A 20731-nucleotide genomic window follows, 5' to 3' on the forward strand; every position below is an offset into this window, starting at 1 on the left:
ACCACTGGGGCTGTGCTGCTCACTGACATGCTCACAATGATAGTCTGATTTTACTCCAAATACTTTCCGACACACAACATCATGCTGCGCAGCACAGCTAGCTATGGTCACACATCTCCCTGGTCCTTGTTCCTCTACCACATCTCCAACAGACCTGGCATATCAGTACCTTTGCAGCAACTTGCATTCAAGTACCCGACTCCTTTCCCAGACTGCCTGGCATCCTGTAGAAGTTGCATACCACCACTTCAGGTCTCTCTGTATCTTCTTGAAGTCTTCCTTGGGTTTATTTTTTATTTCTCATAGGACTGCTGCTACTCCTTGTCCTACTGCAAGGCAGCTGCTGTGGCCTCACCTGAGTTGCAGCCTCTTGCCCCGCTGCCACCTTTCCCCATCCTATGATTTAACTGGAGGCCCACTCACTCGGTCTCTCATGTTTCACTCCCATTTTTAAAAAAGGTAGAAAAGAGAAACCGGGGAACTACAGACCAGTGAGCCTCACCTCTGTGCCTGGCATATTCATGGAAAATGTCAAGGCACGTGCAAGACAAAGAGGTGATCCGAGACAGCCAGCAGATCTTCAACAAGGGCAAATCGTGCCTGATCAATCTAGTGGCTTTCTATGATGGAGTGACTGCATCAGTTGATAAAGGAAGACCAATCAATGTCATCTACTTGGACTTCTGCAAGGCCTTTGACATGGTCCCACATGACATCCCGGCCTCCAAATTGGAGAAAGATGGATTTGATGAGAGAACCATTCAGTGGATAAGGCTTGAAGGTCGCACCCAGAGGGTAGTGGTCAATGGGTCTATGTCCGAGTGGAAGCCGGTGACAAGTGGTGTCCCTCAGGGGTCTGTTCTTGGACCGGTGCTGTTTAGGATGCCATCCAAAGGGACCTGGACAGGCTGGAGAAGTGGGCCCATGTGAACCTAATGAGGTTTAGCAAGTCTAAATGCATGGTGATGCACCTGGGATGGGGCAATCCTGGACATGAGCAACAGGCTAGGAGAACTCACTGAGAGCAGCCCCACAGAGAAGGACCTGGGTGTTCTGATGGATGAAAGCATGAGCCAGCAGTACACGCTTGCAGCCCAGAAGGCCAACTGCATCCTGGGCTGCATTAAAAGAAGAGTGGGCAGCAGATCAAGGGAGGGGATTGCCCCTGTCTACCCTGCACTCGTGAGGACCCACTTGGAGTACTGCGTCCAGGTCTAGAGCCTCCAGCACAAGAAGGATGTGGGCCTGTTCAAGCAAGTCCAGGGGAGAGCCACAAAGATGATAAAGGGGCTGGAGCATCTCTCCTATGAAGAAAGGCTGAGAGAGCTGGGACGGTTCAGCCTTCAGAAGATATGGCTCCAGGGGTGACATCATTGCCCTCATTGCAGCTTTTCAGTACTTAAAGTTGTCTTATAAAAAGGATGGAGAAGGACTCTTTACTCAGGTAGATAATGACAGGACAAGGGGGAATGGTTTTAAACTAAAAGAGGGGAGATTTAGATCAGAGGTTAGAAGGAAATTTTTCACTCAGAGGGTGGTGAGGCACTGGAACAGGCTGCTCAGAGAGGTTGTAGATTCCACAATCCTGGAGGTGTTCAAGGCCAGGTTAGATGAGGCCCTGAGCAACCTGATCTAGTCAGTGGCATCCCTGCCTATGGCAGGGGAGGTGGAACTAGGTGATCTTTAAGGTCCCTTCCAAAACAAGCCATTTGATGATTCTATGATTCTTCAGATAAGTCTCTACCTCCAGCCTGGCATGCCTGAGTGCGGGGCCCAGCTCAGCAACCCACCTCCGCCAGCCAGGGCCCCACTTCTGAGGAGTTCCCCTGTTACAGGCCTGCTGGGGTAGGAGTTGCTTCCCACTGCTACTCTTGGGATGTTTTGGTCAAGGCAAGTTTAAATACTGCAGGAGGGCATATTCACTTAAATGTGCTGCAATGCTGACATGACGTGCCACATCAAACTGGCACACTGTACCGGGTCTGGCTGGGATGGAGTTAACTTTCTCTGCAGCAGCCCACACAGTGCTGTGCTCTGCACTTGTAGCTAGAACAGCATTGGTATCACAACGGTGTGGTGTCTATTGCTGAGCAGTGCTGGCACAGCATCAAGACTCCCTCTAACCCCCAGAGAGCCAGCAGGCTGGGGGTGGGCAAGAGGTAAGGAAGGCACATCACCAGGGCAGCTGACCTAAGGCAACCAAAGGGATATTTCGTACCATATGATGTCAGACTCAGCAATAAAAGGTGGAAAATGGAAGAAGAGGGGAGGGGTGGGCTCCCGTTGTGAAAACGTCTGTCCTCCCAAACAATGGCTATGTGCATTGAGTCCCTGCTTCAAGCCCCTGCATCCTGCATCAAGCATTGCTCATTTGTGGGAAGTAGAGAGTAATTTCTTTCCTCTGCACTTCTACATAGCCTTTACTTGTTGTTTTTTCCCCCTTTTCCCCTTTCCTTTTTTCCCTTCAGTTAAAATATCTAATTAATAATTTTTTTTCCTTAATAATTATTTTTTCCTTTAATTAAAATATCCTTATCTCAACCCATGAGTTGTTTCTTTCCTTTTCTTCTTCCCCTCCTCAGAAGAGGAGGGGGAGTGAGAGAGCGGTTGTGGTGGAGTTCAGCTGCCTGACAAAGTAAAGCCACCACATACACACACACATAGTTTGAAGTATAAAGCCTGATAGGATTCAGATATCTCACCTTCTCAGACTAGTTGTTACAGAAATTTCTCAGCAGTTCCTGCTGGTATTGTAAGGCCCTTACATTTTCAGACCTGGAATGCTGGCCATTACAAATACAAATGCAAAATCAGAAAAAAAAAAAGAAAAAAAATATATATTTATATATATATATATAACAGACACTGGTACAATTGTACAAAAGTCACAGCAAAATATCCTATATATATATATATATATTATATTATTTTTTTTTCTGGGCAAGTATGACATTATCATGCGACTATTTTTTCAGTTTTTAAAAATTTAATAAAGTGGTAACAGGAACTATGTCATAATAAAAACTTTGGCAAAGCTCTGGCAACTGTTGGCATCTGAGACAAAGAAAAGATATAATTACATGTATGTGGTAGATTCTCAACAGGTTTCTACACAATTGGAGTTTTAATAGCTATATTGCTTTTGTCAAATTTGACATGACAGTAAGAATTGGGCAGTCAACATAGACACAATATTGCAACAGATTGTTAACTTCAATAGTCCCGATTAGATGGGAAATCTGCATGACTCACTGCAGTTTCTAAACAGCTTGAGTGAGTAGAAATGTGAGCAGGTAACAAGTGAGGAGCATGATGGAGATGTTGAGTAAAGGACCTGGCCAGGCTAGAGAAATGGGTGACAGGAACCTTCTGCAGTTCAGCAAGGAGAAGCACAAAGTCCTGCCCTGGCGAGGAACAACCCCAGGCCCCAGGACGGGCTGGGGCACCCAGCTAGAAAGCAGCCTGGCAGAGAAGGCCGTGGGAGTCCTGTTGGGACTGAGTCCAAGTTGAACATCTCTTGTATGAAGAAAGGCTGAGAGAACCAGATTCTTTTCAGTGGTGCCCAACACTGGGACAAGAGGCAATGGGCACAAACCGAAACACAAGACGTTCCCTCTGACCGTCAGGAAGCACTTGTGTGCTGTGCCGGTGACTGAGCACTGGAACAGGCTGCCAGTTGTGGAGGCTGTGGAGTCTCCTTGGAGATGGTCAAAAGCCATCTAGACAAGATCCTGGGTCCAGGTGTCCCTGCTTAAGCAGGTGTTTGGGCAGGATGACCTCCAGAGGTCCCTTCTAACCTAACGCAGCCCATGATCCTGTGGTGCTTCCTTCCCCAAGAAGTACATTCCTGCTGACTTTCATGCCATCTCTAGCACTTGGACAGCTGAATGATCAGGTGCAGCTGACCCATCTGAAGACTAATTTGCTAAAACCAAAAAAAAAAAAAAAAAAACAAACCACAAAACAAAACAAAAAGGACCAAAACAAACAAACAAACAAAAACACCACTAAAAAAAAAAAAAAAAAAAAAAAAAGAGTTCCCAGCTCACTACACTGTTCAACAATCAAACCTAGTGACATGCGGAAAATGGACTCCACAATTAGTAAGATTGTAAAGTAGGTATGTTTATTCAGTGCTGGGCAACGGGGGGGGGGGGTAGCCCCACCGAAATTGTGCACACCTGACGTGGCAACTTGCCATGGTTATATGCAGCAAAGAGTTACATATGCATGAAGTTTCACACTATGCCTATACATATTCATAACCTGTCCCCGCTTCATATTAAAATTAATTCCAAGGAGTCATTTCCATAAACTTCTCCCATCTGTGCTTGCGCAGTGTATTCTGGTGGTGGTCTTTGGGGGTCATGGGGATGAAGATTGATGACTCTTCCTCATCACTGCTAGTTGACCTCTTGTCTCTGTGCAGATTCAGTTGCTTCTTGGTTCTTGTCCATCCGCAGGAACAGTTTCTTAAGACAGGCTCACACTCTTATTAGAAGACTGACCTTGGTAAAGGGACCCAAGGCTTCTTGCTTTAATTAATTTGAGCATCCTAGTTTCATGCTGTCTATCACTCAATCTCTACTTGATAAGATTCCTCTAACTTCCTCTCTCAGTTCCACCTTTTCTAAAAGTTAGTAAATTCTTTTGCTAAAAGGTTAGTGATTTATTGTATTCTCCTAACTCCCTCTCTCACTAGAGGTACAGGACTGTACTGTTCAACTTATTCATCAATGATTTGGATGATGAAACAGAGTTAACCCTCAGCAAGTATGTGGATGACACAAAACTGAGAAGAGTAGCTGGCAAACTGACACACCAGAGGACTGTGCTGCCATTCAGAGAGACCTGGACTGGCTGGAGCATTGGGCAGAGAAGAACCTCATTAAGTTCAACAAGGGCCAATGCACCTAGGGCAGAATAACCCCATGCACCATTACAGGTTGGAGCTGACCTACTGGAAAACAGCCTTGCGGAGGAGGACCTGGGAGTCCTGGTGGACAGCAAGTTAACCATGAGCCAGCATTGTGCCCTTGTGGCCAAGAAGGCCAATGAGCTGTATTAGGAAGGGTGTTGACAGGAGGTCGAGGGACTTCTAATAGCAATTTTTCTAATGGCCAGGTGGCTGTGGATAGTTTATTTCACTTTGTTTATCTTCATGCAGTGCAACCATGGCTTTATACAGACATTAACAACAAGCAAGTTTTCTGTGTCATGTGCATCATGAGATATTTCTGCCTGTACCATAATAGAGTAGGGAAATACAGCTCTGGTAGGAAAGCAGATACCTTGAGAAGCAGGATACAGGATGTGGCGCTGAGCATAGGTGCAGGATGGTAAGAGATGGGGCACAGGAGATTCCAAGGCCAGAAACAGCTATCTGATTGCAACATGACAAAGAACTGTCCCAGAGCTCAACAAAACTGTTTCTAAGGATAATAAAGAACAAGCATCAAACTTTTGTGAAACACACTGGGCTTACTAAATTCAGATGCAATGGTGAAGTTGCAGACCAGTGAAGAAAGAACAAGGTGTAAAAGTGTCTTAGTAAACAAATAGCAAGTGACCTGAAGTGGAACCTGGAATGAGGAAAAAGCATGTACTTACTCCTGACAAAAGACTCAACTCATTACTCAACTATGTACTTACTCCTCATGAAAGTAACTGTGGATGCTGACAACTTGCGATAAAGACCCCAGCAGACTGAAGCTGTAACATTAGGACCCCAAGTGGCAGAGGAAGGCTGAGCATAACACCCAGAGCAGAATTGGATATTAGGAAAAGTGCAGGCAACTATTATTATTGATAATTTATTTATGTAGTGGTATTCATATATTGCCCCTTTCTTCATCTATAATTATTAGATCTAGACTAATAATAATTATTTGATGAGACTATAGAAATCTCACTTACTAGAAATAAATTATTCTCTTTTCTGTTTACATTTTGCCCATGAGAAGATTTCTAAGCATAGCAGGTGGCAGCCAGTGCCTAAGCCCTTGTGACATTGAGTATATTCTCATAGTTGTGATCATAGTTAGTGGAAAAAATGAGGGAGAAGAGATCAAAACACCTGAAAAGTTAGGGAAATCAACATTCTTGGAGCACTTTAACTTTTAAATACCTCAACAGTGGTTGTGTTTTTAGTTTTTGTTTGTTTGTTTTTTATCATAAAATCTTAAATTTTATGCTGCATTATCTTCTTAGAAGTTCTCTCAAACACAATCTTAAATTCCAAGATATATCCAGAATAAATGGCATACCAGGAGAGGGGTGTTCTTGGAGTTCAGACACACATTTGATATGTGCTTTTGAATACACATATCTCTCATATGGAGGACCATTTGCCAAGCTCAGTTTATTTGCAAGTTCCTCATGCAGATTTGAAATATCTTGGATGGAAAAATATGTTATATCTATCAACATTCTTCCATGGGAACTTTTAAAACACAACACTAAATAACTGAAATTAATATTTTGAAACCTCCCTTCTCAATCCTGCTCAAGAAAATACAGCATACATAGTTAAGAATGACAATATTTTGAGTGGGTGCAGAGAAGGGCGACGAAGCTGGTGAGGGGCCTGGAGAACAAGTCCTACGAGGAGCGGCTGAGGGAGCTGGGCTTGTTCAGCCTGGAGAAGAGGAGGCTCAGGGGCGACCTTATCGCTCTCTATGGGTACCTCAAGGGAGGCTGTAGCGAGGTGGGGGTTGGCCTGTTCTCCCACGTGCCTGGTGACAGGACGAGGGGGAATGGGCTTAAATCGAGCCAGGGGAGTTTTAGGTTAGATGTTAGGAAGAACTTCTTTACTGAAAGGGTTGTGAGGCATTGGAACAGGCTGCCCAGGGAAGTGGTGGAGTCACCATCCCTGGAAGTCTTTAAAAGATGTTTAGATGTAGAGCTTAGGGATATGGTTTAGTGGGGACTGCTAGCATTAGGTTAGAGGTTGGACTCGATGATCTTGAGGTCTCTTCCAACCTAGAAATTCTGTGATTCTGTAATATTGTGTCAAAGCAACATGATCTTGATTTGCTGTAGAAGAGGGCTCAAAGCACAGATGACAAAGTTCAAATGCAAGATCTAGGCCCACATAAGATGAGTTTGTTGAGACTCCAGTGCACAAGTAAGAGACACATGAAATGCCAGTTCAGCACACCAGCATCCTACAGGAATTACCTGCATGTACCACGAGTTTCTTCAGTAGATATACCTCTCCTAAAGACCTTGCTGTTTTGTTCTCCCATCAGCATCAATCTCTTGGTGTTTTACCTGACTCTGTCCTTTAAACCTCCTTCTCTCAGTGGGCTGGGATTGCAGCAAGGACAGAGTTGCTGCCTTTGATAAAAGACCTGAGCCTCTGAATAATCCTGTGCTGGTCTGTGAACAGCATCCATTGGTCAAAGATCTGCAGCTCTGATCATCACTGCCAGGAAACAACCATCTGCAGAGACAAGATGTCTCAGATCTACATGCAGACAGTGAGTACAGGATAGATTGTGCACAACATGAGAAGCTGCCTGGGGTCTGCTTGGGACAGAGGTGCCATTTGGACAGTGTATTCTTTACTTGTTCCATTGTTGCCATGAGCACACACACGGGTGCGAGGTTCATGTTACAGGGAACCACAGGGAAAGAACGGCTAGTTTTGTCTTAAATTGAAAAATTCTTATCCAAACCTGTGGACTATCAAATAACAGATTAAGATCTGTAGGACCTGCTATACGGGTCTTGCTATGGGGTGATGGAAGAAAATGCAGGACACAGCTTTTGAAAAGGAAAAATTTCAAAATGAAGTGGGACAACACAATTAAAACAAGCAGAGCCTTACATCCCTGCTCCTTCAAAACACGGGTCTTAACAACTATGGAGCCACACTGGGTATGCAAAATGAATTTCAATTGACACCTGAAATGTGTGAGCACCTCAAAAGGGGAAGCAGTTTGCAACCTGCTGTGTACTGAGCATTGTGCTTGCTGTGCTGTAGAATTAAAAGGACTTTCCTCTACCTCCAGCCATTCTCTGAATAGAGGACTGAAGAGGCTTTAGTAGCTACTTCAGTGTTGCTAACATCATTACAGATGTTATTAGTACTTGACGTGGCAAAGGAGAAGAAAAGTTGCAGGCAGGTCCTTTGATACAATCATTACAGCTAAAATTACTATTTTGTTTTACAGCTGGCACCAAACAGCTTGTGGGAAGTTGTTGCATCTACACTAACCAAGCCAGGGTATGGAGATTAATCCTCACTAGTGCATCAAGCACTGGGAATTTCACTCCATGGTGCTCAGCGCCAGTAAGGACTTAATTTTTTTTTTTTTTTTTTCCAAAATAGATAATTTTAGGCAGATAAAGTGGCCAGATTTCCAACATGCTAAGCATCTGAACAGACAAAGATAGTTTCAGAAGTCTTTTGCAATTCTCATTAAGAATTAATGGAAGCTCCTACGCAATTTTGAATCTATCAACTTCACTTAAAGGTATATGGGATCCCTAGAAAGTCTTCTTTCAGTTGGGAGTGCTTCAGAAAGTCCTGCTGAGACAGTTCAGAGAGCAGTGCTTCAGAGAATGGTTTGAGGTTGGGGACCATTTAAAATACATTGACCACTACTGCATAGAATTATGCTACATGGCAAAGCCCCTTTTCTAGATTTGGTGAGAACACAGAACAAAAGAAGTTGGTCTTCACTCCCAAATGTTTACAAACCGAGGCAGAAATTAAGTTGGCACTAACATAAATGCGGACTTCCCACAATTTTTACCGGAATCTGCAGCTGTCATGAACTCCATCTGTTTTTTTGCTGCTCAGTCTTTCAACTGTGTCACCTATCACAATCCATGATTCAGGGTTGTCATGTAAAACAACACAGCAAAATGGTTTAGCTCTCATAGAATAGAATCACAGAATATCCTAAGTTGGAAGGGACCCACAAGGATCATTGAGTCCAACTCCTGAGACTGCACAGGTCTACCCAAAAATTCAGACCATGTGACTGAGAGCACAGTCCAAACACTGCTTAAACTCCAACAGGCTCGGTGCCGTGACTATGTCCTTGGGGAGCCTGTTCCAGTGTGTGGCAACCCTCTCAGTGAAGAACCTCTTCCTGATGTCTAGCCTGAACCTCCCCTCCCGCAGCTTGACACCATTCCCACAGGTCCTATCACTGTTCACCAGAGAGAATAGACCGGCACCTGCCCCTCCCCTCATGAGGAAGCTGTAGACCACAATGAGGTCTCCCCTCAGCCTCCTCTTTTCCAAGCTGAACAAACCAGTTCTCAATGCACATATGTGGTCCTGCAAGCATTCTTTGTCATAAATGCTTAGGATATGTCTGAAGTGACAGATGGGCTTTGATCTCGATATCAGCTATTGTTTTTTTCTAAAGCTTTTTCCTGTATTTTACTATGGCTTCCACTTTTCTGCTGTCACCTGCTCAAAAAAAAACAAAACAAACAAACAAAAAAACAACAAAACAAACCACCACCCTGAGTGTTTGCAAAGGCAGAAACATACTTTGGATGTTTTTTGCTAATATATTCCAAGACATTCTCTATAGAGTTCATAAATTCAATGTGTGTTGTCTCATTGAAATCCAGGACCTTTCCAACCCATCAGTTTTTCTCTCCTTAAAATCCTGGCAATGGCATCTTGCATGTAGTGCTCTTCAGTGCTCAAAGCAGTCTCATTCGCTCTCCTTTCAAAATTCAGCAGAACTTTCTCAGTGCTTCACTCATTCTCATTGGCACAGCTTTCCCTTTGCCTGAGAAGTCTAGCAGCTCTACTTGGAGCAATAGGCAAAATGGAAATGACAGACCTGTGGGACAAACCAGTGCTCATGCTATAGATATGTGGCTTTGTGAATGCACTTTTATGCTCTGGACCTCCACAGCTCTGCATTTTAATAACACACAGAAAGCGACTCTACTGCTGCATCTTCATGAAGTATTTGCCGGTCTCCGTGCAGACAATGCACTCCCTGAGCAATATGTCCAGGCCAATACAATGCTATTGGCAACAGTAATTATCGTCCTCTATCTCCATCCTCACTCCTCCTCCTCCTGAACTCAGCAATACACACACTGCTTTAGAAAGCTCATCTCTGCTTTCTCTGATTACAAGAAGCTTTCCCTCTGTATCTCTCTCCTAAAACTATTTTCCTAATATCTGTAACTACATCAGGATGGTTTGTTTTCAAATCTACCAGCAGCTGCCCTTCTTGTCTGGCCATCAGGATCCTGAAATGAGAAATTATTAAAAACACTTGGCAATTATACATGGCAGTGTAACAAAAGGAACCATACACCCATAGTTCAGGCTTATACACTACATTTAATAAATGGAAAATAAAAACCATTACTTGCAATGCACAAAGACAAATCAGACTGTTGCAAAGATACCCAGGGACATCATGTTAATTAACCTAATTTATTGGGCTCTTTTGCATAAGGTAAGGCTTACGTGGGAAGGCAAGGCTCTTGAATGTGCCAGTCACTGTACAGGTAGAGGTGACGGTCTCCTCTGCAAGCCTCTGCACCACAACTCCTTTGGCTGGGTGATCCGACACTCCCCAGCTGTGTCCTTGATGAATTATTACAATCCAGCTGCCCTGGCCCTGTGTGGCCACTTTAGTATATCCATGATCCATCTCTAAATGTTATCTTAAAGCTGCGTGCAAAACGCAATCCAGCCATTTTGACTGTCATAACTGAAGAGCAACCTTGAACCTCCTCTTCATCACCATTTGATATAAATGCCACAAGTTTTGTGACATGACTGTGGCAGTATTGTGGGGCCATGCGGGACACCACTGGATTTAGGCGCAGCTTGCAGGAACACAGACTGGAGCCTGGTGGTGAAGCAGAAGCAGCTCATGAGCCCACTGGAACTGCATGCACCACACAGCGCTGGCAATGGTAAAGCTTAGCTGCCTCCGCACCGAGCCCCTTGGCTGAGCCCCCTGCAGCTGCATGTGGGGGTGGCAGCACCATGTGGATGTGCTGGGACCGGGTCTGGGAAGGGCAGGCTCTGTGCCCCACTGGGTTTCATGCCCCATGGCCACCAGCCCACCTCCTGACAAGGGGCACTGGGCTTGACTAGAAAGACAGGCAATAGGCAGCAGGCCTGCAAGTTGTGGTGTGGGAAGGGGGCAACAGTCCCAGTCTGGTGGAGTGAGGGCTCCACACCAGCTTGTCCCGTGGGGCTGGGGGGTGGACACAAATCCCAGTGCTGCCCGCCACCCATTCCCAAGCTCCCACCCCAGCACTCATCTCCCACCTGCCCCCACAGTCACCCAGCACTGTATTTCAAATAGTTTTAATTTTAAAAATATTCTATTCAGTGCTAAAATATCTTTTCATTTCCACACGCGGCCGCACCTTCGGCTTCGCCAGGCTCGATCACAGACAGACTCGGCAGGACATGCAGTGGTGGCGGGGAGGCCCGGTGTGGTGCTGTGGGCCAGGGTGCTGGTGCGGGGAGCTTAGGGACATGGGCATGGGAGGGCTCCCTGGGGGTTCCTACATCTTGCCCGGACAGGGTGTACCTCAGGGGCAGCTCCCCCTGCTCTGCCAGCCAGGTGCAGGGTACAGGGCAGCAGGAGGGGAGTGGGGTGCAAACCTAGTCAGGACACGGCCACACTGGCTGCCCCCTCCCCTGCCAGCCTCTCTGCGCTCCAGCCCCCGCTCACCCTCTGCAGAAGGCAGCAGAGGCTCTGTGAGGACCCGGCAGCAGAGCAGCAGCAAGCTGCACTGATGTGTTCAGTACCTGCCCTCCACAGTGGTAGCGCTCCTCTCTCTTCCAATACTAATGGCTTAAACTAGCAGCTTATTGCACAGCGTCCCAGCATGGGATCCCTGCCCAGCAGCATGAAGGGCTGTTGTCTTTATTCCCAGGGTGCTCTCCCCCCACCCTTCATTGCACTTTAAACCTATGGCAGGAACACCCCAGCCTACGGTCACAAGGGAGCAGACAAATCACTTCGTGCAGGTAGAACACAGCTCTTTGGTTCCCAGCACGCAGCAGCTGGTGTGGAGGGCAGACATGAGATCCAGAAACAGGCAAACAGCATCTGCCAGCGCCGTAGGGGTGATAGACACTGGGAAGCCCCAAGGATCCCTCCCTCTGTACATGCAGACCACCCACCAGAGACCCCACACCACTATAGTACAGGTCAGCAGGGAGAGTGGGAGCCAATAAATAGAGGCAAATTTGTAGGTACTGGTGGCAGCCCCATCTGGCTGGGGGAATCATTTGCAGGCTGCCTCTGCAGGGGCTGGCAGGAGGCTCCTGCCCCTGAGGGCAGGGCAGGCTGGATAGCAAGGTGGCAGGAGGGCCCTGTCCTTCAGGAAGGGCAGGCTGGGGGGAAGCACCCCGGCCCCCAGGGGAGGGCAGGCGGCTCTGCGAGGGGCTGGCGAAGGCTCTCCCCAGGGACGGGCAGGCTAGCTCTCCGAGGCCGTGTGGCACACAGAGTTCTGATCAGCACAAAATCTCTTCAGAGGTGGCGCACCAGAGTCCTCCTCCTCTTCAGTTACCTGCAAAACCCAGAGGTCACTGGCAGTGACAGGAGCTCACTGCACCCACGAGGTCGTGCTGACCTGCTGGACAAGGCTGTCTCTCACCCTGCGGGGACACCCTGAGTTTTCCTGAGGCAGCCTCAGCAGGAGCCAAGCTGTTAATGAGCTCCTGGGCATTAGCAGTGAGAATCCACCCCAGTCCTGGAGTCAGCTATAATTATTATTCTACTCCATCTCCACACGTTTTCCACACACAATTTATGCCCTAAAACATGAACTAAACCACAGGACCCTGCAGGAAGCCAGGAGGTTTGGGGAGCTCCTGGGGGCAGTTTGGGACTGCAGATCAAGTCTATACATCTTCATGTTTCTGCTACAATAGACAACTAATGAAATAGTAAAGGTGCCCTGGTAAAAAAGGGCAAGCTTGACGCATGCACATTTTAACATGGTATCAATCCTCCTTCCCTTACCTGAGTCTCAAGGGGGACCGGTTCTTCCTTTGTGAGAGTGGGAGGCTCATCTGCAACTTCTGAGGAAGGCAGGGATGGCTCTGGAGGGAACAGAAGGGTTAACAACAGTGCAGACCCAGAAGCACAGTGGTACCCAGCCCACTGAGCCAGGAAAGAAGACCTCCAGCAGAGGTGCCTCAGTCACCCGCCTTATAAGAAAGACACAAGCCCTGTCACAAGGCCTTCCAGCAGTGCTTTCCCCTGCCTCAGCTGGCCACCTCCTCTCTTCCCAGCCCAGCAGCCATGCCCAGGTGTCCCAGAGCCCACCTTCCAGAGTCTCCTGTCCCAGTGTGGGTGGCTGTGAATCGTCCGTGCGGAAGTCAGATGTGTGGGCAGGACTCATGGACTCACTCTGCTGGGGACTGGGGCTGGAGTTGGGGCTGCTGTCCACCTTGAGCTGGTAGACATCCGACAGGGAGCTCTGGTTACTGTTCTCATCTGCAGAAACAGCACCTAGTGAAGAAGAGTACCTTGATCCAGCAGCACAAGCAGCCAAAGGCAGCACTGAGATCCAGGGCCATGGAGGGCTCATGGAAACAGAAGAACAGTCAGTGGCATTCACACAAAGGATTCACAGTCACTCATCAACAGTCAGAGCATCCTGACGCAGCACTCCCCACTGGGACACAGCTAGCACCAGATCCACAGTTGCCCCACAGAAGAGAGGGAGCTTCTGCCCAGGGAACTGGAGAGGCTGAGTAAGGCAGAGGAAAGCAACCTGGGTCTATTCAGAAAAAAAAAAAATGAGCACAAAATGCAAGGGTGACACAAAGCTCTGCAATGCAAAATCTCACATCTGCAGCTTGTGGTGGGCACCCGCACCTGGGCATTTGAGGGCAAGAGGCCTCTTGCTTCTGTACCAGAGTTTTGTACCTCTTCTGTTTGCAAGGCAGCAAACTAACATCAGAGCAAGACTCCACACCTGCCCCACAAGGGAAGACAATCCTGTTTTTCCAGGTAAAGCTGTTCCATGGGGGGTAAACTGCAGACCTGCAGTGCTAGCTTGTTAACTGCATCTACTGGAAGCACCAACACAATGCCTGATGTCCCTTAGCCACAATGAGGGTTGATTGTGTTGTCTGGGGACAGGCATACACTCTGCTCCAGCAGTGGGCTCGTGCACTGATCAGCTCCATCAGAGATTGCTCATTGCTGCTACAGCACTCTTGGATCACAAGCAGCAACCCGCAGGACAGAGATGCTGCTCCACAAGGAAAGGTCTGAGTAGGTCTGAAAGCAAAACCCTGAATCACCACGCCAACCCAGCCAAAGCACGCTAACAGTACCAGGGAAGAGGAAACAAGCCCATCTTGCCACTGCAGCACATCCGGCAACAAGGGAGGTGTAGCATTACATTCACAGAAAACCTCTCCTTTGTCATCTTACACTGCCTTCCCTCAGTCTGGCAGCAACTAAAGGTCCTCTGTGCTTTCATCCCAAAGTCTGTGCCAGTCCTTACAGTAAGCAGGGGCCTCAGCTGCAGGCAGCCACTCATCTGTCCCCCAGCAGGGACTGCAAAGTGGGAATAGGAATCCCCACTCCTCCAGTTCCCCATTAAACTGCTCACAGAAACATTCCAGAAGCAGCTGATTATGATTCTTTTTGACGGCAAGAGTCAGCAGTTTCAGCAGGAACAGTCCAGAAGTGGAACAGCACAACTCTGCACTGAAGATGTGTGCTGCTCTTCCCAACAGGCAGCATGCATCAGCCAGTAACATCCCCCCTGCTGTAAGGCCTTAGAGTCTTCCCCCAGCTCGGCAGGGAAGCGGACTCTGCCAGGCTCACCTTGAAACTCCAGGAGGAGCGAGGAGTTGGCAGAAGTGTCAGCTGGGAAACCGTTGGGCTCTCGGGCAGTGCTGCCGCTTGACTTGGATTTCTCTTTCTTGAGGAAAAAAATAAAAAAAAAGCACAAGACGAGGCGACGGGGCCGGGCTGCGGGACACGCCCCGCAGAGGCCGCCCCCCAGGCCCGCTCCCTCCCCGTCCCGGCAGCCCGCGGGCCCCCACCGGGAGCGAGGGAAAAGGCGATGCGGGGGGGCGGCAGAGCCCGGCCGGGGCGGCTCCTGCGGGGCCGGCAAGGCCGCGGGCAGCGCGAGGAAACCGGCGGGGGGGCTGCCGCAGGGCGGCGCTCACCTCCTTGCTGTCGGCCACCGGCACCCACTTGAAGATGCGCAGCGAGGTGTCGCCCACCGTCACCCACTTCTTCTCCCTGCGCCACACGGCCGTCAGCGCCGCGCCGCCCCCTCGCGATTGGTCCCGCGGCCCGCCCGTCAGCGGCGCTTCTGCTCCAACCCCCCCCGCTCCCGAGCAGCCGAGCGCACTAATTGGCCGCCGCTTCCCTAGCACCGCCCGCCGCCCCGCGCGGCGCTCCGATTGGAGGCTCGGCCCCGGAGCACCTCCGCCGACAGCCGTGTGGCGCGGTGATTGGCTGCGGGTCGGCAGGCCCCGCCCCCCGGGCCCCGCCTCTCACCATCTGCGGACGCGCTCGATGGCCGCCATCACTTTTTTGATGTCATCCTTGGCGCGGCTGCGGGTCTCGGCGCGCACCGAGCGGCCCGACATGGCGCCCGCAGCCCCGGCAGCCCCGGCTCCGCAGCACCCGCCGCCGCACCCTGCGCATGCGCAGGCTCCGCCCCACCTACGCCCCGCGCGCTGCGTCAACGCGTAACGCCGTGCCCGGGGGAAGGGAGGAGGGAGGCCTCAGCGTAGCGGCGCGCACTGCGCCTGCGCGGCTCGCCCCGCCCGCCGGCGCGCGAGGAGGAGGACGCGCGAAGGTGGGGCGAGGCGGCCGCCGCCATCTTGAACGGTGGCCGGCCCGGGGCGGGGCCGCGGCCCGGGGCCCCGTGCCCGCGGAGGCGTCCACGCGCCCAGCCCCCGGTGCGGTGGAGCGCCCCCTCGCCCCTCCCCGCTGCCGGCTTTGGGGCCGGGGAGGCGGCCCGGCGCTGCTCTCCCTCCCCGCTGCCGGCACGCAGCCCCCGCCGCCGCCGGCTCTCCTCTGGAGTGGAAACAGCCCGCCCCGTGAAGCCGGGGAGACTACGACGGCCCCCCCGGCAACAACAGCGACTGCTGGGCGGGACCAAGCAGCTGGAGACAGCCAGAGGCCCTTCGAGACCGCCTCTCGCACCGCCCTTCCCCCCCCCGCGTCAGCCCCGCATCATCCAGCTCTGTATTACCACACTCGGAAAGCACAGAAGGAAGGCTCTGCGTGAGCAGTCAAAGTGCTCTTTTATTACAAATTGTTCAGTGTTATTAAAAACCAACTGCAGCACACTGCTCCCTACAACTGCAGGGAATTGGAAAATGCTACTGTGGGCAAAGAGGACTAGTGCTTCCTGCCATAGATTGCTGCCAGTGCTTTCTTGGCACTGGTGATCTGCTGCTCCAGTCTCTCTCGGGTGGCTTTGTTGGCAGTTTTTTTCAGCATGGTCTCCATCTCCTCCACCACCGCCCGGTAGCCAGCGGTGTTGTGGAACACCCGGATGGCCCGGTCTCCACAAGACACCAGGTAGCGGCTGCTAGTGTCAAAAGCCAAGTCTGTTATACACTGTCCATGAACACCAACAAAGCGCTCCTCCTCTTCTCCTCTTCGAGTGTTGTACACCATAATGCTTGTACCACAAGAGATGGCTGCGACATGAGCATCAGGGGACAGGGCAATGTGACATGGTTCTGTTACTTCACACTTCCCTGTCAGAAGCAGGTATGGATCTTGTTGCTTCTTATATTCCACATCTGTGTCCCAGAATTTCCATGTACCGTCCTTGGAAACAGTTGCCATCCTACAGGCAGGACATAAACCACATGACTGCAAGGAAAAATCCCCCTAATACCCTTCCACATCTGCAAAGAAGGAATCCTTTCCTTTGTGGATAGAGCGCTCTTTTGGGCAGTGTGAGCCTGTATGCATGTGTACTTCATCCTCCTTTCTAGAGCAATGGTCACCCACCAGGAGGAAACCCCTGTGGAAGGCAAAGATGGCCCAAGGCACTCCCTGTGCTCCCAGGAGCACACACACAGCAGAGTTCCCCCACACTGTGCAGGGCTGCAGCCTGTTCGGATGAGCTGCTCAGGCACACTGGAAGGGGTGAGCATACATGTCCTGATGGTGCTATTTCAGGCAGTGAAATAACACTAACTTACCGCCTCGAGTCATTAGAGAAGGAGAAGTAATGTATGCCAGCAGTGTGGCCTTTCAACTCAAAAGCCCTGATCACTTCCCGAAAGTCTCCACTCTTGCCAAAACACACTTCCCACACCTTTACATCAGGGGTAAAGCCACACGATGCCACAAACCTGGGTAGAAGAAAGAGTGAGACAGGGTATTTGTTACAAATTTGTTATTTTGGCTGGGCCATGGAGCTCTATAGCCACAGCCACACAGAGCTCTCCTCTAGCCTCCTGAGGGAGGCAGAGGCCACTTGCAGTCCTACAGGGTGCCTCGCAGAGGAACGCATAAGAAAGGGCTCTGTGAAGTCAATCCTATCTGGACACCTACATTCGGAACTTTGCTTTGATCTGCTGAAAAAGTTTTCACCGGAAGACTAGTAAAGGGAACGCCAAGGAAGGCCACCAGGGACAAGAGCAGCAACTCAACAACTTAACGTTGAGAAACTACTCAGACAAAATAAAAAACCTAAGTGCTGTGATCCCCGAACTCAGTGGGATCAGTGCATACTAACAGGCTTGCTACAGCAACAGGTTAGAGACAGCGCTGAGAACAAGATTTTCCTGATAAACAACCTTTAGGTAATAAAGATTTTAATTTTGTAATTAACATTTAAAAGGTTAAAAACTGCACTAAAAATGTCATTTGCTATGTACACACTGTTTACATTGGCCCACCCACTTTGCCACCCAAAGCCAGTGCTGTTCTCTCCCTCAGCTCTTCAAGAGATGGTTAACGGGAACAGCAGTTCCTGAGACACAATGACAAACCACTAAGTGTCTGAGATCGTGCAGGTGGGAATCAGCACTCCTGGAGGGACTGCTCTTGGGGGCAGGAATCTTTTTTAAAAAAATAAAAATAAAATAATGTGGAACCCTCAGAAAACTGCATTATAGTAACAGCAAGCTGCAGATGATCTGATAATTTCCTCTGAGAAGGAGTAAGGTTGTTTATTCTTGTGGCCTCCCACTTCTCAGCAGGAACAGCTTGGAATACCTGCATGCACCTCACCTCCCACAGGGTGACACTGTAGCATAGGCATTGTTCATCTGGTTAGTGTTAATGCTGGCAAGGACTTCACCTTTCAGGTTCCAGATCAGGATGGTAGTATCACTGGAAGCTGTCATGATAAACTTTCCTGGGGAAAAAAGACAGAGATGAGGACAGCATCTAGGCCTAAAGCTGTCACAGACTTTCCAAAGGACTAGGACAGTCCCTAAGCAGAGCAATCTCTCTCTGCACCAGAAGAATCAAGAAAAGCAAAAGTAACACCAGAATTCGAGTGCTGATCTCCTGACACAGAGTGAAAAGCAGTGTCAGAAGGCTCAGCTCCTGGTTAATAACTTAATGCTCAAACCTGTGGCTTCAGCAGCTGTCAGCTGGCAACGCTGCGTGCTTCTCACCCCAGGACCTTTCGAGCCCATTTCCATTTTCACTTTTGCAGCTGAACAAGGGCCTCAGTTAACATTTTCTCTACTCTTCTATTGCAGAGGAGAACTTGTATCTACCTACTTTCAACTGCCCATTGTCACATACCTGAACCATCCATCAGTTCCCTCATTGCTAACAAACTCCCTCCCAGGCTCTGGTCTGAAAAATCCGAGAAGTCCAAGATAGATCCTACATTTCCTAATCTATGAACTTACTGGGGAGATTTCTGACTGGTTAAAGAGACAGGTGAGACAGAGAACAGAAATGCTCTCAATATTGAGACAAGACCTCTTTGCAACAGTATCCTTGAAAATCTAAATTAAAAGATTGTGCGTATCAGGGAGGTAACACTGTGTTTACATGAAAATTGTTTCTTTGCAACCTATGCCTTCCTATTTACTTACTAGTAAACAAAGGCTAAAAAATCACATCTAGAAGAACAGAGAATCAAGTGGGTCTTAATTAAGCCAAAAACCCTAACACTTTAAACCCAGCACCCATTGCTTTAAAGGAAAATCAAAGCAGATCTGGAGAGCCTTGACAAGCGAGCAGATTGTCATCACCATACCTGTCTCTGCAATTCCTATATTGATGACAGGAGCTTTGTGTTTCTTTGGGAAGTCCTCAGAAGTCGCAGTGAAGGTGAAGGTACCATCATCCTTCTTAGTCATTTTGTAGACACGAATAGTCTCGCCATTCGCCAGCCAGACAATGAATGCCCTAAGTGGAAGGACATGTCACTCTGAACCATTAAGAAACAAGATACCTCAGTTCAGTCTATCTATAAGGTAAGTTAACAGGTCATTCAGTGACACCTGGAGAAAGGGATACACAGTGATGGATAAAAAGCTTTCTTTTATGAGGGTATCAAGTTCTCCCTGTGTTAGCTCAATTGCAACACTGAATGGAAAACAACATCTGGAAACCAGATCCTTTCCTCTCTCTAAAGGAGGCCACTTTGCAAAATGCCAAGGCAGGCTTTTCAAGCAACCTCCCCAGGCAGCAAGAGCTCTCACCCCAGTTCTCCAGAGAGGCCTAGCAGTTCAAGCTGGCTTGCTGACAGAGACCTTAACAAGCACCTCCCACAGGGGCAGCAAGCTGGACATTGGGATATATGCCCCAAGCACCGTACTGAAGTGCCAGCTGCTTTCGGGAGAAGCCACAGATCAGTGGTACCGTCAAAACCCTGCAAGACTTCTTAGAGGGGTACAGCCTCCTTGCAGCCTAGGTGATGCAGCCCTGACTTCAACCAGGGCTCGGGTCATGTGTCTGGCAGCTCCATCTGCGGGGCTTTGGGGTGCAGCAGCACCTCTCACAGTCCCTGGGCTGGGCTGAGATGAGGTGCAGGGAGGCCTGGCCCCACCTGCAGTCTGGGCTGAAGCGGACAAGCTCAGCGTGGTCCAGCTCCACGTTGGCACGCAGACACCGGTGCTCGCGTGCTGTGAAGTCGCGGGTGCTCCACAGGCGGACGGTGCGGTCGTCAGCACACGACGCCAGGTACTTGCCGCTGCTGCTGAAGTCCAGGCAGGACACGGAGCCGCTGTGGCCCTGCGGAGAGCGCGCGGTCAGGAGAAGGAGAGCAAGAGGCGCCCGGCAGCGCCGCTGCGGGGACGGCAAGGTACCTTGAGGGCGGCGACCAGGAGCCGGTGCGTGAAGCTGTGCGGCTGCGGCTTGTCCCTGCGGGCCCGCGCCGGCAACTTCGCCTTCCTGAGGCCCTCCGGCCTGGCGGCGGCGCTGCTCGCCCCGGGGCCTGGGAGGAGCGGGGAATCAGCGGGGAGGGGGTCTACGGGGGCAGCACCGCCCAGCTCAGCCCCCCGCGGTACTCACCGGCTGGCGGCGCGGCGGGCAGCCCCCGCGGGGCGGCGCGGCGAAGAGCGGCCGCCAGCAGCGGGACCAGGACCGGGACCAGGACCAGGACGAGGGCCCCCAACGGCCCCCACCCCGTCAGCGCCGCCGGCTCCATCCTCCCGCCCCACCGCGCGTGGCGGGGCCCAGTGCGCCTGCGCCGGACGGCGAGAGAGGCTGAGGCTCGCCCCGCCCCCTCCCGCCGCGCTGGCTGGCCCCGCCCCGCCCCTTCCGTCCCGCTGCCTGGCCCCGCCCCTTCCCACCCC

The 20731-nt window shown here is 50.2% G+C and overlaps 3 protein-coding genes across 4 annotated transcripts; all 3 read right to left on the bottom strand.

The window, feature by feature from the left end:
• Nucleotides 1-9216: 9216 nt before the first annotated feature.
• LOC311217664 (schlafen family member 12-like) lies at nucleotides 9217-10229 on the bottom strand (the record flags this gene model as incomplete). Its single annotated transcript, XM_084299917.1, is given in 5 exon segments — nucleotides 9217-9600; nucleotides 9731-9922; nucleotides 9926-10006; nucleotides 10010-10097; nucleotides 10099-10229. Coding segments are annotated over 5 exon segments (666 nt in total). The 3' UTR covers nucleotides 9217-9426.
• A 1071-nt stretch (nucleotides 10230-11300) lies between these two features.
• BCL7B (BAF chromatin remodeling complex subunit BCL7B) lies at nucleotides 11301-15713 on the bottom strand. 2 transcript variants are annotated; one of them, XM_084299884.1, is made up of 6 exons: nucleotides 15495-15713; nucleotides 15158-15233; nucleotides 14811-14907; nucleotides 13293-13478; nucleotides 12987-13066; nucleotides 11301-12531 (listed from the first exon to the last, which is right to left on the bottom strand). In XM_084299884.1, the coding sequence occupies exons 1-6, from the start codon at nucleotides 15584-15586 to the stop codon at nucleotides 12439-12441; spliced, it is 624 nt and encodes a 207-aa protein (XP_084156010.1). In that variant the 5' UTR covers nucleotides 15587-15713; the 3' UTR covers nucleotides 11301-12438. The 2 variants fall into 2 exon arrangements, with proteins under 2 accessions (XP_084156010.1, XP_084156011.1); XM_084299885.1 differs by having other exon boundaries at nucleotides 13293-13463; nucleotides 15495-15711.
• Nucleotides 15714-16232: 519 nt separating this feature from the next.
• TBL2 (transducin beta like 2) lies at nucleotides 16233-20609 on the bottom strand. The gene is made up of 7 exons (XM_084299469.1): nucleotides 20448-20609; nucleotides 20243-20370; nucleotides 19984-20168; nucleotides 19189-19340; nucleotides 18201-18327; nucleotides 17165-17317; nucleotides 16233-16803 (listed from the first exon to the last, which is right to left on the bottom strand). Exons 1-7 carry the CDS (start codon nucleotides 20581-20583, stop codon nucleotides 16347-16349), a joined length of 1338 nt encoding a protein of 445 aa, XP_084155595.1. The 5' UTR covers nucleotides 20584-20609; the 3' UTR covers nucleotides 16233-16346.
• Nucleotides 20610-20731: the final 122 nt, after the last annotated feature.

Source organism: Netta rufina, assembly GCF_964035555.1.
Source record: "Netta rufina genome assembly, chromosome: 21".
NCBI classification, from domain to species: Eukaryota; Metazoa; Chordata; class Aves; order Anseriformes; family Anatidae; genus Netta; species Netta rufina.

Coding starts and splice junctions, on each gene's coding strand:
- TBL2 (XM_084299469.1), bottom strand. CDS start 20,583: ATGGAGCCGGCGGCGCTGACGGGGTGGGGGCCGTTGGGGGCCCTCGTC. Junction 20,169..20,242: donor TCCTGGTCGCCGCCCTCAAG/GTACCTTGCCGT, acceptor CGCTCTCCGCAG/GGCCACAGCGGCTCCGTGTC. Junction 18,328..19,188: donor TATAGGAATTGCAGAGACAG/GTATGGTGATGA, acceptor TTTTTTCCCCAG/GAAAGTTTATCATGACAGCT.
- BCL7B (XM_084299884.1), bottom strand. CDS start 15,586: ATGTCGGGCCGCTCGGTGCGCGCCGAGACCCGCAGCCGCGCCAAGGAT. Junction 14,908..15,157: donor CGGTGGCCGACAGCAAGGAG/GTGAGCGCCGCC, acceptor TTTTTCCTCAAG/AAAGAGAAATCCAAGTCAAG. Junction 13,479..14,810: donor GCTCCTCCTGGAGTTTCAAG/GTGAGCCTGGCA, acceptor CTTCTTCACTAG/GTGCTGTTTCTGCAGATGAG.